Genomic DNA, 18,172 nt, shown 5'->3' on the forward strand with positions numbered 1-18,172 from the left:
AGATGGTTATGTTGTAGAAACCTCAGGCACTCTCTAGATAAGATTTGGAGATACCTTCAAAATAGCATCAGTGTGCCTGAAGTCAGCGACTACAGGAGGTTCCTGAGTTGTAATCTGGTTCCCTAGCCGACAGATGTTTAGTAGAGACCCAAATACAAATCACAAACTATTGAGTGGAGAGCTTTTTATTTTAATTTTCAGAGTTTGGTGCTTTGTTTTTAATCCCTTACTCTTGTATTCATTTAGCAGATGAACGCTTCTCATGAGGCATATTTAAACTTTTAGAATATTTTAGAAATATTTATATAAATGCGGGAAAGGGGAAAAGACATTTGGAAATTTTAAAATATGAACTAAATATTTTGTTGTTGTTATTACAAGTAAGTTGCATTGAAGCAGAAGTTTTTCTTCAAATATTAGACATCTATTATATTTTGCCTGGAAATGCATGAAGTCATTTCAGCCTAAGGGAAAAGTCAAGATGAAGATGATGTGCATTTCATGTTTTCTTTTCTATGACTGCCATTAATTAGTTTATATTTATAAAAACACTTTCTGTTCTAAATAAGCTCTTAGGTGAGCTTGACTCTATAACTCTACTCATTTTTTTTTTATATAAGTAGAATGCCTTGAGCTGTCCCAAATGTTTTCTAGCACCGTCTTTTATTTTTCCTTAAAAGATTTCTGGGATTTTCTTATTTCCCTTGTCTTTTCCTTTCCTTTTTTATTATCATGAAACTTGTGTGGAATCTAGTACTTTGGGCCTAGGAAACCTAAAGTCATCCCTGCAGTGCAATTTTGATCTAAAAATTAAAATATGCTCTCTCGAGTAGTGACAGTCTTACTAGGAGTGAAGTCAGTGCTAAAAATGAGCAACAGCTGTAATCAATTAACTATTGATGCTCATATCTTCTTTTTCCATAATGAAATAGTGTGGCATGTTGGACTGTAGCCCAGATCATCTTCATTAAAATAGTAGAAGTGACTGCGTAGACTGTGGTTATATTATATATCATGAAAACAACTGGGCTTTTATGGACAGAGGTGTACTGAGGTGTCCCCACTTTAAATTCCAGAGCAAATTGTTTAGCAGTATTATAACATGTCCTCCTCAGAAACTAAATGAATTTGGAGTGTTCCTCTTTGTTTATGTCCTAAAGAAAAAGAGTCAGATGTATAGTGAAATGAAGTTCAAATAAAATAGAATTGTCAAGTGCTGTGAGTCGGCATTACTTCATTGGCTGTGTACATTTCCTCTGAACCCCTACAAGCTGTAGATTTTTGGTCCCTAATTTGAGATGGTCTTCGTATTGAAATTTTAAGGTTTGTGATTATTAAAATAGTATAAGTCTCTGGGATACCAAGAAGAAACTTCATGGTGAAAGAAGTTTTTTTTTTTAATGTGTTTTGTATGTGTGTTTTTAAGGACATGCATATTGCATGCAGTTATTAAAAATATATCCTGGTTGTTGTGTTCCCAGTTCATAATGTACATACTATCTTATTTTCACTTTGCTGTTCATATTATGATGGACTGCCCCACCCCCAAATTTCATGATGGAGAGGAAATAAGTTATTTATCTTTCAAACTTTTGTTAATACTTTAAAGTCTTTGGATATCATTCAGTAAATTCCTAATTACAAATAAGTGGCCTAAAAATAAACTTTCAAAGGTAAATATTTTACTTTGAAATTTCTGGAAAGCTCTAGGCTATAAATAGCAGATTTCTGTCCTGCAGGTTGAAATATTTGACCCTGGGATTATTGGCTTGTCCTAAATTAATTAGATGTAAACAGTGATAATGAAAGATGAAAGGAATTGTAGCCAGTTTGGTAATTGATTCTCTAATCACTCTAATACATTTGGCCATTTCTAATGGTCATCTCACTAGTGTTGAGGGTTTGAAAAGGGTGGTATAGTTCATGTGACTGTTAATGGATTTGATGCCCCTTCAGTGGTTCAGGAACAATGTATGTCTGCTCTTCTCAATGTATGTTTGAGGTGTCTACTCAGCCTGAAACCTCCATTGTCTTCTAATAATGGGAAAACGGTAGAAATTAAGGGGCATAATAATGCCAGATAGATGTTTGGCCAGAGTAAAATACTGGCCTTAAATGACAAAATGTGAGTCATCATTGTAGCTCTTTGCAGAAAGCATGTTATAAAAAGAGAAAGAATGGCTGTATAACCCTTAAAAAAAAGCATATGTGAGTATTTATGCTTATTTGAAAGTGAGTTTGTGTTTATTTTAGACAGGTTTTGATCGGTTGTTTCCTAATCCCTACTAAGTACATATTGATGATAACTCTTTTGTTTCCCTAGGAGAATAATGCTGGTGTATTTAATCCTTTTAAAAAGGAATATTATCTTGGTAGGTGCCAGGGTAGAGTTACACTCTCACCAGGAAGCCTGCATGGGACCTGTCTTGGTTAGAAGCAGAGAAATTCTTGGGAATTCTGCAGGAAGTGTCAGAGTCTGTTGCAGCCTCTGGATTCTGCAGTCTCAGCCCTTTCTGCAGAGCAAGAGGCAGGGGCACTGACTGTAGCTGGAGGTTCAAGGGATTTAGGAGTAGGTGGAGGCATTTTGTCACATTGGAGTATAAGAGTAAGCCTCATTTAAGTTACAGCTTGTTTTTCTGCTAGAACTACAAGGTATTTTCAGTTTTGCAGAAGATTTAAAAAAATATTTCAAACACTTTGTGATTTACTCTAATTTATAATTTTTTTTTTTAGTTTAGGTATCATTTATCAAGATGTAGCAAGAAAATAAAAATCACCCATGATCCCCCAATTCAGAAATTATCTCTTTGAGCATTTCAGTGTATTCCAATCTTATCAAAATATTTTCACTTACTAAAATCAGTATTCATTAATCACCTACTATGGTTTAGACATTGAGATCATTTGAAGAAACTGTCTCTCTCTACCTTCAAGGAGCTTAGGAAGGCTCTAATACACAATTACAATAGGAGATACAGTAGGGTTTCTATGGGGTTGTAATTAGTGTGGATACACTGAGGAAGGGTCCTTAGCCCTCCTGGAGAGAAAAGGACAGGGGAGATGCTATAGAAGAAGCTGATGTTTGAAGGACAAATAGAATAGTAGCTAGGATAAAGAGTAAGAAGGAACAAGGCAAAGGGTGAGAGATCAGGGTTATGCTCTTTGTATTAACTGAAGACAGTGCTGGCAGGTGGAGTGCTGAACCTCAGGGGCAAGTATTGGGATGGGGGCAGTGAGAGGTAATGCTGAAGAGGTAGATGAACAGTGGTCAGATTCTCATGGGCTTATAGGCCAGGTTACAGTATTAAAACTATGCCAAGAACAATAGGCAAACATTAAAAGACTTTTTAAGCAAAGGGATGAAGCATTTAGATTTTGCTTTTTGAAATGATCATGCTAGAAGGAGCAATAATCCAGGTAGGAAATGATAGTGGCCAGAACTGGAGTATCAACAATGTAGATGGAGAGACAGGGTAGCTTTGAGAGGGATTTAGGAGTCAGATATCACAGGAACTCTATAGATGGTTGGATATTGTGGAGAACAAGAGGGGCTGACCAAGGATGAGGCCAAGATTTCCAATTTGGGCACCTGGAGAATAGGTGACAGTTCTTTTGTTTGGATTAGGAAACATGGGAGGAAGGCAAGGTGGGGGAGGATGACACTGGGGACATACAAGTGGAGATACCAGCCAGCAGTTAGACTTCCCAGTATATGGTAATTTGTTCAGGAAAGAGTCCTGGGCTGGGCTGGCCTGGAGACCTAGATTTGGCATGGTTAGTGTAGAGAAAGTAATTGAAACTGTGGGAATTGAGATAACATGGGGGATGTATGTGCAGTGTGCATATAACTTCAGATAGTCAACATCTGTGTTGGACAGAAGAAGGTGGGGAGTAGAAGAATGACAGTTTAAAAATGCCAGTGACTATTTCAGAATGAGGGAGAGATGGGCCGTTTGGGTCTGCAGTGTCCTCAACCAGTCTTGGCTCCCAGTTGACTCTTGTAACAGGAGTTGAGTGAGTCCAGTGTTGAAGAGATTCCCAGAATTAGTTTGACTTGCTTAATATTCATCTTACGCACTTATATGAAGCATCCACAGTAATAGGAGTGTTGCTACAGTGGGGCACAGGCTTACAGCAAGGCCGAGTGATTGGTTTCAGACAAGAGAAGGGATACTTGTTTCATTGTAAGGAGGGAAAGGGAGGGCAGGATGGTATAGATTGAGTCAGGTACCTATGATGTACAATGCATCAGGGTATTTTGACTATAATTAAATAAAACCTGGTCTCAAATGGTGTTAAACCTTCCCAATATGTGTGATAAATCTAGAAGCCCACAGGAGTGGGCTATACACACAGCATGATCAGTACATTGGAGATGTCATCAGGGACCCAGGTACTTAAATTTTCTCCTAAGGCCAGTTCTCCTTGTAGTCATAAGATCTCCTTGCTCTGTAGCCCAACTGCTCAGTGGTCTTTGGGCTATTTCCTTATTCACAAGCAGCAGGAGAGACCAACAGAGAAAATTCTCCTTTAAACCTAGAAGGTACAGTAGTCCCTCCTCATCAGAGGAGATTATGTTCCAAGACTCCAGTGGATGCCTGAAAGCTTGAATAGTACCGAACCCTATATATACTGTTTTTCCTGTATATACATACCTATGATAAAGTTAAACTTATAAATTAGACCTAGTAAGCAATTAGTAATTAATAATAAAATAAAATAATTATAACAGTATATTCTAATAAAAGTTATGTGAATGTGGCCTCTCACTCAAAATACCTTATTGTACTGTACTCACCCTTCTTTTTCTTGTAATGATGTAAGATGGTACAGTGTCTACATGATGGGATCAAATGAGATGAATGACGTAGGCATTGTGTAGGCTACTACAAATGTTACTTGAACTCAAGTCCTGAAATGCCATGACAGTCGATCTAATAACCCATATGGCTACTAAGTGACTAATGGGTGGGGAGTGTATACAGTGTGTATATAATGGACAAAGCGGCGATTCATGGATAAGCCAGACTGAGTGAGATTTCATCACACTACTCATAATAGCATGCAATTTAAAACTTATAAATTGTTTATTTCTGGAACTTTCCATTTTCAGACTGAAAGCACAAAAAGCAAAACCACATATAAGAGGGGGACCGCTCTTAGTCCTTCCTTACACTGAGTGAGCCAGTCTTCTAGGCTCCTTAGTGGACTGGTAAGCATTGCCAGGGGAATGGTGTGTACTGACAGTCTGTGGAGGAACCAGGATTCCTGCTTCTCCCCTCTTTGCTATAGCCAGACAGTGATCGGAGGCCCATCAAGTACATGCCTGGGAGGGAAGAGTAGATACCTGCACAAATTATAGTTCTGTTAAGAAGGAGAAAGAGGAGAAAGACATGTTGAGAAAGCAGTCATGACCAGTCTGTTTACTACCTATCCATAAGTGAATTGTGGTGATTCCATAAATAATTTTGTGTTTTGAAAGACTTAACTGAACATTTTCCTGGTTTTTAAACATTCTTCAAAAGGAATATTAATGGTTATGTGATATTCCATCTTATTTAACAAGCCCCTATGTTATTTACTGTGTAGTATTGTTACAAGCATTTTATAGATATTAACTGATTTAATCTTTATATAAACCTATATGATCAGTATATTATTAGTCCTACTTTAAAATGAGAATTGAGGTTCAGAGAGATTAAATAATGTGCCCATGGTCATAGAGTTAGTATGTACAGAGCTGGGATTCAGACCCAGGCAGTGCTCCTAGCCACTGGCTTATGCTATATGACTCACATTAAAGAATCGGATGGTTTGTTCGACCTTTCTCTTACTTGTGGGTGTTTAAGTAGAAATAGGAAATAAATAGGGAAAATAGGCCCAGTTTTTCCACAGTGCACATAATGCTGTAATGTGTGTTTCAGTGCATAAGTGTTTCTTTGGGGTTGCTGGGTAAACATGTGACTATTGTTAAAGCTCTTGCTATGTAGTGCTCAACTGTTTTCTGCAAAAACAAAGAAGGCTGCCGTTGACTGACATGGACTTGTTGCTAGAAATGATGCTGTGATGTTCCTCCACTTATTCCTTACCACACAGAGGAGCGAGCAGCATGATGTTGTAGAACACTCTGCAACTTTCAGAAGAATGATTTGTAGGCATTGCCCCCATCTCCTATAACCATACTACATTGGACACATCAGTCTTCTGGGCTCCAAACACTGGAGCATTTCTGTCCTGCTTATTTCCCAGGATGTGAGATTGGTTGAAATTCTGTGGGTGAAAACTTTTGGTAGACTTTAAAGGGTCAAACAAATGGACAGTACTCTTATGTGCACTTAGTTTAGGATACATTGGGTAATACCTTCACTAATCGAGAATAGAGGAGGAAAGAAAAGTTTTTAGCACATAATTTTTATTTGAAATTGTTTGAAATTCTTTTACTTTAGATGTTACCTTTTAAATGTATTAGCTTGTGTTTTAGTACCCGCATTCACTAATTGATAAATGGGATTGTAGAGATTTCACTTACTGGGTTTTAACTTCAATAGTTTTTTTCTATAAGGAAAATATCAGTAAATTTACATAGGATTTTCTTTTTAAAACTGTTGAGTTTTTGTTTGTTTCTTTTTTGTTTTTTGGCATTTGATCACCCATATGCTGTCATTTATGGCTGTATTTTCTTCTTGGATGTTTGGATGCAGATTTCAGGGTTTGGGCCCGACTATAATCGTCTGTCCAACAACAGTGATGCATCAGTGGGTGAAGGAATTTCACACGTGGTGGCCTCCGTTCAGAGTGGCAGTTCTACATGAAACCGGCTCGTCTACCCACAAAAAGGTAACATTACAGAACTTCAGTACATTTTTGTTTGTTTTGTCCTGAAGCCTTCCATTTTACGTACTTTTTTCTTTGATTCATGTATTTCTCAAATATATGTTTTTGTATTTATTTTCATGCATTTAAACTTTTTCCAGATTTAATTTGGATTCTGTGTTTGATAGTTCCTAGTGGTGTTGAGACATGTTTGTTGTCCAGGGAAACAACTGGGCACAGGCAGTGTGCACAGCGTGAGAGCACAAGTGGGACCATAAATCAGGGACCTGTGGTACAGTTAATTGGCTGGATTGGGGGCATTAACAGCTTTACACAGTTTTAGGAAGATGGGTACAAAACATCATGATAACTAGCAAATGCATTTGTTGATATGCTTTTAAAACATGTTTTTAATGAACAAAGGAACAACCTGCCATTTTGAAAATTTAAAGGTTTCCATTGTTGCTTTTTAGTTCAGTTGTCTTTTGTTTTTTGAATCCTTGATCATTATATAAGCATTATCACTATGTTTTGATAATTTTATTTCCTCACTTATTCAAGTTTTAGCCACATTATCTAAAAGGAGGTTTATCTGTGCTCCTATGGGTAGCATGGATATGTTGTATTCTGTTTTTATTCTCATCTGTCTTATGATCTGTAAGCTCTGTAGAGTAAGGACTGTGTCTTCCTCATGTTTATATCCCAAGTACCCATAAGTGTTTGGTGAATAAATAGTAATTACATTTTCACTGTGGGTTTGCAAGTTATTTTATTGAGAGGAAGTGGCAATTTATAATGGGCTTTTTCTTTCCTATGTCTTTGGAGCTTTGAGTGAGCGCTTGTGCACCCTGTGAAAGAGCTAGTGAAGGTTGGCCTTGTTGAGTTAGACACGTGAGCCACTAAGCTCCAGAGTTTCTGTGATTTTGCCAATACCCTTTCTTTCCAAATTCCCATCTTGTTTGTTATTATGAGTAAGCTGAACTTTTGACAGAAGTGAATCAGGAATATCTCAAGTTTGGTAACTCAAGTTTGGTGAGACAGAATCTTGTACTAGCTGTCATTAAAACCACCTGACTTTGCCTTGAATTTTAAGTGATAAATGGAAAACAAACTGAGTTAAAATATAATGCTGTGATTAAAAAAGTGATTTTTCTAGAAGCATGGAAATAACAGTTTAGATTGTTTTTAGTCAAATTGTAACCATCCTGTTATCAGCTTTGTAAACATTTTTATTCCTTTTTTCATTTTCATTGTTTATTGACATCTCTTCATATTTTGTATTATAAAGTTCTATAGGAGGAATTTTTTAGTTGATGTTTTTCTTTGAAAGGCAAATTTTTCATATGGTCATTTTTATCCTTTTATTGTCTTTGGGCTATTGAAATATATATATTTCTCACCTTCATCTGGATCATGGCTCACCTGCATTTTCTCTGTAATTATAACCTGAAGAACTACCTTCATGTAAATAAAGTGCATTGACTCATACTGGAAATAGAATTGACACTGGTCATTGTTTCTTGGTAAGGCTGGCTTCCTTGTTCAGAGGGCAAAACTTGAAAGAGTAGATATTTATTTTTTTAATATATTTTATTGATTATGCTATTACAGTTGTCCCATTTCCCCCCTTCACTCCCCTCCACCCTGCTCACCCTCTCCCACCCACATTCCCCCCTTTAGTTCATGTCCATGTGTCATAATTTCTTTAGCTTCTACATTTCCCATACTAGTCTTACCCTCCCCCTGTCCATTTTCTACCTACCATCTGTGCTACTTATTCTCTGTACCTTTCCCCACCCCTCTCCTCCTCCCACTCCCCTGTTGCTATCCCTCCATGTGATCTCCATTTCTGTGGTTCTGTTCCTATTCTAGTTGAATGCTTAGTTTGTTTTTGTTTTTGTTTTATGTGTGATTGTTAATAATTGTGAGTTTACTGTCATTTTACTATACATGTTTTTTATCTGCTTAGATAAGTCCCTTTAACATTTCATATAATAAGGGCTGGGTGATGATGAACTCCTTCAACTTGGCCTTATCTGAGAAGCACTTTATCTGCCCTTCCATTCTAAATGAAAGCTTTGCTGGATAGAGCAATCTTGGGTGTAGGTCCTTGCCTTTCATGACTTGGAATACATCTTTCCAGCCCCTTCTTGTATGCAAGGTCTCCCTTGAGAAATCAGCTGACAGTCTGATGGGATTCACTTCTGTTTACAGTGATGCCACCTTCTGAGGTTGTTTTGCACACGTAGACACATGCATACATACGATTGTTCATAATTTTTTCAGTGCTTTACAGCTCACCAAGGACTTGAAGTTTCTTGCTTAGCTTTTGAGGAAAAGCAGTAGACTTGTGTTTTCACTTAACTCTTTCTACTGTTCCTTTTTTGTTTTAAAATATCTCAGATCTCTAAAGATGTAAGTTGTCAAACAAAAGATCAAAATGATGTTCTCTTGCATCTTTCAAACCATACCTCTTGACTTAGATATACAGTTTATTGTTATTAATGTTAATTTTTACTCTTTGTGATGATGACATATCAAACGTGTTAATTCCTGGCAGAGACCTTGTTAGTAACACTTCCAAGGTCAGAACTTTGGTTTCTGGATTCAAACACCCTCTGGTCCCTGTATTATACTTATATATACAGATCTTTGCCACCCCATGCATACCTGTTAGCTTATAAGTGTGTTAAATTGCAATAGCATTTGTGTTCCTTAATCATATTTCAAATATTCCGTCAATACTGGTCTGGTCTATAACCTAGCATCTACTATCTGCCCTTCTTTCCATCCTATTGGCTGAGATTCCTTCTCTCCATGTAGAGCTTTCTGTGCCCACTGGCTATCCTACCTAAATGTAATAGTGGTGCTCTGGCATATGAACATTCAGTGCTGGGGAAATAGGGGAGAGGAGAGAAATTCTCTTTAAAAATACTTCAGAGTAACAATGCCAGAATTGTTCTCTTTATCATTCAGATAGATTATTTCCTAATGATTTTTATAGGTGGTATGACGTAAAATTTTGAAATGTTTGCATTTAGAGAGCATATTAAATGATCAAACAATTTCTGAATAGAGCACACCTATCCTTTTTCTTCCCTAAATAGCCTTTTACAATAGCTTCCCACCTCTCTCACTGTTTTATATTATCTTTGTTAATATTCTCTTTGACAGAATAATTGAGAATTATCAAATAAACACCCACCAACCATGCAGAAAAATGTGGCTAATATTTTCAACCAAACAAGCCAATAAAGACATTTTATAGTCCTTTGAATCTCCTTCAGTGGTTGAAATCTTATTTAATAAGAGTCAGAGATTTTCCCTTCTCATCATGTTTTCTGATCTCTTTTTTCTTACATGGAGAAACTTAATGTGTTAGTCAGTTAGTATTTATTTTTTGAATAACTGTAAACACAATATTCCAGGTTTTTTATACTGTTAGGGCTCCCCAGAATGGATGTGTTGTTTTTAACAACCCTGAAAAACTAACCTTTTTTTAAAGATTTTATTTATTTATTTTTTAGAGAGGGGAAAGGAGGAAGAAAGAGGGAAAGAAACATTTTTCCCTCTCATGTGTGGTTGCCTCTCATGTGCCCCCAACTGGGGACTGGGCCTGCAACCCAGGTGTGTGCCCTAGACTGTGGGAATCCAACTGTTGACCCTTTGGTTCACAGGCCAGAACTCAATCCACTGAGCCACACTAGCCAGGGGGAAAAAGCTGACCATTTTTACGGGGAAAGAAAATATTGGGTTGGCCAGAAAGTTTGTTTGTTTGTTTGTAAGGGCTTTAATAGTACTTAGTTGTCTTTACATTCATTTGAAACAAATTTGTTAGATTGTATTGTGACAGCTGTCATATCAGCATGCATTTAAAAAAAAACCTTAAAATCGGTAAATTTTTGTGTAGCCATTTTAATATTGAAGATGGAAGAAAATACACAACATTTTCAGCATATTATGCTTTATTTCAAGAACGATAAAGGTAACTGAAATGCAACAAAAGATTTGTGCAGTGCACAGAGAAGGCGTTGTGACGATCATACATATCACAACTGGTTTGTGAAGTTTCCTGCTGGAGATTTCTCGCTGGATGATGCTCCACAGTTGGGTAGACCAGTTGAAGTTGATAGCAATCAAATTGAGACACTAATTGAGAACAGTCAATGTTATACCATGGGGGAGGTAGCTGACATACTCAAAATATCCAAATCAATAAAGTTATTAGTGAAAATAAAAAAATGTATCTTTTATTTTATGGAAAACCATACAGACTTTTTGGCCAACCCAATGTATGAAAAGATAATAAAAGAGGGCATTTTTGTGACCCTTATGCCATAACTTACAGTGGGTAGTGGTATCTTTAATATTCTGTTGTAAAGTTTATTGAATTATTAAGGACCCTTTTTTCCAATTTGTTGTAAGATGTGTAATGAGAAATTTCTTACTTATATTCTGAAACAGTTGTCACTTTATGTCTCTCCCACCTGATTCTCTATGTAAGATATAGTAATTCTGCGGAATATTGTAGATAATTCAGAGTTTTATTTTGGTCAATTCATGGCATTTAGAGGCTTAAGAATGAGAGATACAACAATGGCATAAAGGGTTTAAAGCAAAGATTTTGTAATTACCAGGATTTGAGTCTTGGATCTGTCATTTTATAACATTGTCTTGACCAAGTCACTCAGCTTATGTAAGCCCAGTTTGATCTCCTGTAAAATGGGATTTTTTAGTAATTTTGTGAGGTTTTGCTGGTTACTGTGTTTGCATAAAAAGCTTACATTTACTATACAAGGTGTGTCTGGAAAAAGTCCAGTCGTTGTTAATATAACAAGAACAGCTTGGGCAATATTGATGGAACTTGGCAGCCAAGGAGAGTGGACTGGAATGCGCGTGTGTGAACAGTGATAACCTCGCTGTACTAGTCAGTGAGGGTGGTAGACATCATTGAGTGAGCATGTGTATTGTGTGGCCTTCATATTCAAAATGATTGAGTGAGTAGAGCGACAGATCTGCATCAAATTTTGCGCTAAGCTTGAACATTCCTCCAAGGAAACTATTCAGATGATTCAGAAGGCCAGAGTTATGGGCAACTGGTGATTGGCAGCTTCCTCACAACAACATGCCCTCTCATGCAGAGGTTTTGGCAAAACATCAAATCATCCAAGTGACTCAGCCCCTCTACAGCGCAGATTTGGTGCCCTGTGACTTTTTGCTTTTCCCAAAACTAAAATCACCTTTGAAAGGGAAGAGATTTCAGACCGTTGATGAGAGTCAGGGAAATACAGTGGGACAGCTGATGGTGATTGGGAGAACTGTGTGAGGTCCCAAGGTGCCTACTTTGAAGGGGACTGAGGTGTCATTGCCCTATGTACAGTGTTTCTTGTATCTTGTATCTTTAATAAATGTCTCTATTTTTCATATTACATGGCTGGATACCTCCTGGATAGACCTTGTATATTAGAAACAAAGACTATTATAGGCCTCCTTATCTCAGTGGTTGGGAAACATAAGATGCTCTGGCATTTCTTATTGATTCCCTATAAATACATCAAAAGTATTCATGCTTATTCATGGATAGACCTTTTTCCCTTGTGTCCAGACACATTTGGCCCCAAATGCAAACAGTGAAATAGAATATTAAAATTTTGGTGGGGGATGGGGGCAACTACAAGGTGTGATTAAGGAAAGGACCACACAAAAACATGGACATCTGATGAACCTATTTTGGCATGTTCTTTAAAAGGGGCAGTTTTCTGAAACACTGGAGTAAAAAGACTTGGCTTTTTAAAAAGCTGGGAGTAAAAACGTAAATAAAAGAAAAGAGCCACAGTCCCTCAGTCATTCTAAATATTTCAGATCCATCCCGAGTATACATTATTATGCAAAGTGATGTAATTTCTATTAACTTTAGAGATGGTGTATTCACCTGGTACAAAAAATGATAGATGTTATACTTGTTCTGTGAGGTATATTGTAAAATTATGTTGCTGGAGTCCTTTTTTCTTCATTGTCAGCACAAATCCTTGTTTATTAAAGATTTAGCTTGAAGGAAATTTTAATTAATTACAGGTGCAGTAAGTCCTGCCTGGGAAGCTGCCATGCTGCATTTACCGTGAATGGCCTTCATGTGCCGGTGCTCCACTAGCTCTCCCACTGGCTGACAGTGTGATTTATGGCTGTTGTTTTCTACCAGTCCACTGTTTGCCCTCTAGGAGCGATTGGTCTCCTGAGCCTCCCTAATAACAGTAGTACTTTCACAGACATCTTTTAATGACAACAGCTCTGCATTCAGTAAGTCAGGCTAATTGCAGACATACCCTATTAATTGCAAAAACTAGGAGAGAGGTTACATATTTTACAAGCTTTTAATTTGAAACCGCCCGAGATAATTTGTCTTAAGTATTTGGATAGAGACATCCATAATATTCAACAATTCACCATTATTGAAACTCCTGTCTAAGCAGTTACAGAATTCTGTGATTGAATCAAGTCAAAATAGTCTTAGATATGTTTTTATCCAGTGGCTATTTAGTAAGTGGAGGTTATCTCTTTAATGGGGATGTTTTCAAAATATTCTTTTTATAAAAGTGTTTTCTTAATTCTTATTTATCATTACACCTTTATAAGCTAACATGACAGAATTTTAAAAATAAACTTCAATCCTTAAACATAGAAAAGAAGCTGAACATGGTTCCAGTGATATATATCTGAGAGGCCTGGCATCTTACTTGTTTAACTTGGAGAAGTGATGTCCAGAATCCAGCTCATGGTGGCGGTCCTTGGAGGCCAGTGGAATGACCGTGGTGATTCTGTGCATCCAGCAATTAGGAGCTGGATGGTCCACATTTGCAGGGTTTGGCTATGACCCAGTGGTAATTTTAACTTCTGTATTTCAAACTTGAAGCAGTTGTTATTGTTTTCATCTCCCTTTTCTCTGTGTATACACACAGTTCTGTGCCTGGAGTTAAATGAGTCATGGAACATTCTGGGTTTTAGTTTGCTGTTGTCTCTCTCATGACTTCTAGCAGATGCTGCACTTCTGGAGGGAAGAATGGGGGTAGAGTCATGATAGTTTGCTTGCACAGATCCTCCATGGAAAAATTAGATGTGGAGGGACTATTGAAATCATCACTGGCTTCTAAAGGTCCTGGGACTGGTGGGGTGTGGTGCCTGCTGCTTTGATAGCAGCTGTGGCAGGGCAAGTGGCAGTGTGGTCAGGGAGAGGTCAATGAAGGCAAGTCCTGCGAGAGTTTGTATGTATGTTTGTAAGGCTGTGAGCCCTCAGGTATTTACTGCTGCATCCATCATCGGGTAGAAAGTCGGGAAATGGTTAAATCAGGTGTGGCTTTTAATGTAGTATTGTACAGGCACTGAAGATTGTGAATAGGAAGATGGCAAAATAGCAGTCAAATTAATAGTAGCTCTCCTGTTGAACCTTCAGTAGGAACCGGGAGTTACACTTTTCTCTGAAGCAAATGTTATTGACTCTGATGTGTTAAGTGTATTATGACATATAAGAAGATAATTTCCTCATCTTCATTTTTATCTATTAAAATTTTCTTGGCCCATGTTATACCCTTTTGTACTTTATTTAATTAAAAAGTATTCTAATCCTAGTTTATTAAGATGTCATTTTTGAAATGTCAAACTTTATAAAGTTTTTATGACTGTGATTATATGTATTAGATTTCCTGGTACTTATTCTTATATTCCTGCAATAGACTTATTAGGTTGATATATTGTTAAATTTTATTTGTAAAGTAATGGGTTTGTAATGTGTTGAGTCTCTGTTTTGAAAACACCTTTTACTAGCTTAACATGAATGATTTGGACTGTGTTTTATCTTTTTCTGTATTTTGAAACAGATTAAATAACAGAATCAATTCACTTTATTCATGAAACCCTTGGTGTGGTAGACTTTGGTGGGAAGACCATAACATCTTTTTCAAGTTATTCAGTATTGGTCTGATTGGTGTGTCTCATTTTTCTTGGATTCATTTTGGTGATTTGTTTTGTTAACAGTCTTCTTCTGTCAGATGTTCAGATTATTTTGGAATTAGGTCACACAGTAGTGGTTGACATTTTGTAATCCCTGCACCTGTAGAGACAATTTTTTGACAGTTTTCATGCTGAGTTTGTGTGTTCTTTGGCATAACTTTTTAGAGATTTGTCTGTTATGTTTGGTCTTTTTAAAGAATTGTTTAGTTCATTTGCTTTATCATTTCTACCAGTTTGTTTCTTTAAGATTCACTAATTTTTGTTTTTGTCTTATTAATCTTCTCATTTTCCGTTTTAGAAGATTGCATTGACTGAGTTTGATTTCATCCTTTCTGAATATTATAAAGAATGAGTGTTTCTTAAGTGGTCTGAAGCATTGCTGATTGCTAGTAAAAGAAGCTCACTAATTATGATAACTGAGATCCTTTGTATCTTAATGTTTTTATATTTCATTTTATTTTATTTTTAAATTATATTTTATTGTTTATGCCATAACAGTTGTCCCAATTTTTTCCTCGTTGTCCTGCTCCCCATAGCACCCCCAACACCCTCAGGCAATCCCTACACTGTTGTCTATGTTCGTGGGTCATGCATATGCGTTCTTTGAGCACTCTATTTCCTATGCTGTTTACATACCCATGATGATTCTGTAACTACCAATTGATACTTCTTAATTCTTTCACCTTTTTCAGCCATCCCTTTAACCCCCCTCCCATCTGACAACCATCAAAACATTCCCTGTATTTATGATTTCTGTTTCTGCTTCTTTATTTTTTAGGTTCAGTTGTAGATAGATATGTATATATTGTTCATATTTTTCATTTTCATCTTCTTAAAGAAGACCCTTGAACATTTCATACAATGCTGGTTTGGTGGTGATGTAGTCCTTTACCTTCTTCTTGTCTGGGAAGCTCTTTATCTGTCCTTCAGTTCTAAATGATTGCTTTGCTGGGTAGAGCAGACTTGGTTGTAGGTCCTTGCTTTTCATCACTTTGAATGAATATTTCTTGCCAACTCCTTCTAGCCTGCAAAGTTTCTTTCAAGAAATCAACTGACAGTCTTTTGGGAAGTCCCTTGTAGGTAATTCACTGCTTTTCTCTTACTGCTTTTATGATTCTCCTTTTGTCTTTAATCTTTGGCATTTAAATTATGGTGTGTCTTAGGGTGGGTCTCTTTGGGTTCTTCTTGTTTGGGACTGCTGCACATCCTGGACTTGAATGTCTATTCCCTTTACCAAGTTAGAGAAGTTTTTTGTTGTTATTTTTTCAAGTAGGTTTCCAATTTCTAGCTCTCTCTTCTCTTTCTGGCACCACTATGATGTGAATGTTGTTATGCTTAAAGTTACGGTATACAACTTATGGTATCCTCATTTCTTTTGGATTCTTTTGGATGCTTTTTTTTTCTTGATTTTTGTTCTCTTATGTTCCAAATTGCTGATTTGATTCTTGGCTGTATCCACTCTACTGTTGATTCTCTCCCTGTAAATTGTTCTTTATTTCAATTAGTGTATCCTTCATTTCTGACTAGATCTTTTTTATGCTATTGAGGTCCTCACTAAGTTCCTTGAGTATACTTATAACTAGTGTTTTGAACTCTGCATTTGGTAGCTTGCTTGTCTCCATTCTGCTTAGTTCTTTTTCTGGTTTTGTTCTGTTCTTTCATTTGGGCCATGTTTCTTTGTCTCCTCATTTTGGCAGCCTGTGTTTGTTTCTGTGTATTAGGTAGAGCTGCTACGTCTCCCAGGCTTGGTATGTGGCCTCATGTAGTAAGTGTTCTATAGGGTCCAGTGGCACAGCCTCCCATGTAACCCAACCTGGGTACTTGAGGTATACCCAGCGTGAAGCCTGTGTAAACCCTCCTTTTGTAGTTGAACCTTGATTGTTGTAGATACATCCAAGGTCAGTCACTGCCTGTGTTTTGTCTTGGGTCACACAACACAAGTCATCTGCATACATCTTCTACTTGTGATGGGCTTGGAGGTTCCCAGGAGAGGCCAAGCTGTTTACCATGGCCACCTGCTGCTAATACCAGGCCTGGGCTAACTTAGCAAGAGGTATGGGGTTTGCTAAAACCAGGTGCTGCTTTTTTTTTTAGAGGATTTAAGAAAATCTGAAGCATGAGCCAAGACAAGCCATTCATATGGAAAAGCCACTGTAAAAGGTTTGGGTGGGCCTGAAAGTTGGGTAGGGCAGTGCCTCAGGGAATTTCTTGAGTGGGGTAAACAGTGTGAGCCAGGTTGATGGAGTCTCAGATATGGTGCATATGGTGCGTAAGTGCTGGCTCTGTGGCTGTGTTGGGGGAGGGCTCAGAAAAGGAACTGCCTCTGCTAGCACTTCTGTGTTGGAGGAAACTGTGTTCCATCTCTTGCCCTGATGCCAGACAATTCAGTTCCTTCCCATATGTCCCTGAGGCCTTTCATTCTGCTGCCTCAGTGCTAGAGCTCAGAGGTAGTGAGTCTGAGAAAGTCTGTGCTTAGGCCCTTTAAGAGGAAACTGTCTGGAATTTCAGCATTTCTGTCTTCCACAGCTTTAGTCTCCACTGATTTTTTATAGCCAGGAGTTATAGGGACTTACCTTCCTGGCACTGGAACCCTGGGCTGAGGGGCCTGGTGTGTGGCTGGGACCCCTTGTTCCCGAGGTATCCCTTCTGATTTTTATCCACCACATGTAGGTGTGGTACCAGTCTGTTCTACATCTCTGCCCCTTTTACCATTCTCAGTGTGATTTCTTCTTTAATTTCATAGTTGTAGGATTTCCATTCAGCTTGATTTCTGATGATTCTGAATGATGGTTGTTCTCTAGTGTAGTTGTAATTTTGATGTGGTTTTGCAAGGAGACAAACCCTGTTTACGTATGCTGCCATCTTGACTGGAAGTTGTATCTTAATTTTTAATTTTTTTTCTTTAATGTTTTCTGTCTTCTTATCTATGAAACTCTGAAAGGCTGTGGGTAAGGTTCCTGTAGTTCTAAGGTCTTTGCTTTCAGGCTTTGTTGTAGTGCTTTTTTGGTAGGTAAAGGCTAATGGCTCTTCTTTCTTTAGGTTGTCTCCTTTAAAATATAAAATATCTCTCTTCTTTCTGTTCATTTTTTTGTCTGATATCTATATTTCTTATCCTGCCCTGTTTTTGTTTTCATTTCCTTGGTATATCTTTGATAATTCCCATAATTTCAACTTACAGTGCCAGTCTAGTTTGGGTCTCTTTTAAACACATGACTAGGTTTTTGCTCTACTTACCCAGTGAGAAGTCTGGTTGGTAATAATCTGCTATCACATGGAGACCGTGGCATGTTCAGTCTTTTTTTCCCTATAGTGGTTTGCTAGTTTTATAATCTATTTCTTGTGTTCTATTTATGTC

The 18,172-nt window shown here is 37.5% G+C and overlaps 1 protein-coding gene across 4 annotated transcripts in view; it reads left to right on the plus strand.

The window, feature by feature from the left end:
• Positions 1-18,172, plus strand: part of ERCC6 (ERCC excision repair 6, chromatin remodeling factor) — an 80,767-nt gene that overhangs the window by 40,590 nt on the left and 22,005 nt on the right. For all 4 annotated transcript variants that reach the window (XM_045841972.1, XM_045841973.1, XM_045841974.1 and 1 more), the window contains one exon: positions 6,702-6,837. In XM_045841972.1, the coding sequence (XP_045697928.1) occupies positions 6,702-6,837 (136 nt within the window). The remainder of the gene's footprint in view (positions 1-6,701; positions 6,838-18,172) is intronic.

The sequence above is a fragment of the Phyllostomus hastatus genome, unplaced genomic scaffold (assembly GCF_019186645.2).
Source record: "Phyllostomus hastatus isolate PE091 unplaced genomic scaffold, TTU_PhHast_1.1 phas_contig_38, whole genome shotgun sequence".
NCBI classification, from domain to species: domain Eukaryota; kingdom Metazoa; phylum Chordata; class Mammalia; order Chiroptera; family Phyllostomidae; genus Phyllostomus; species Phyllostomus hastatus.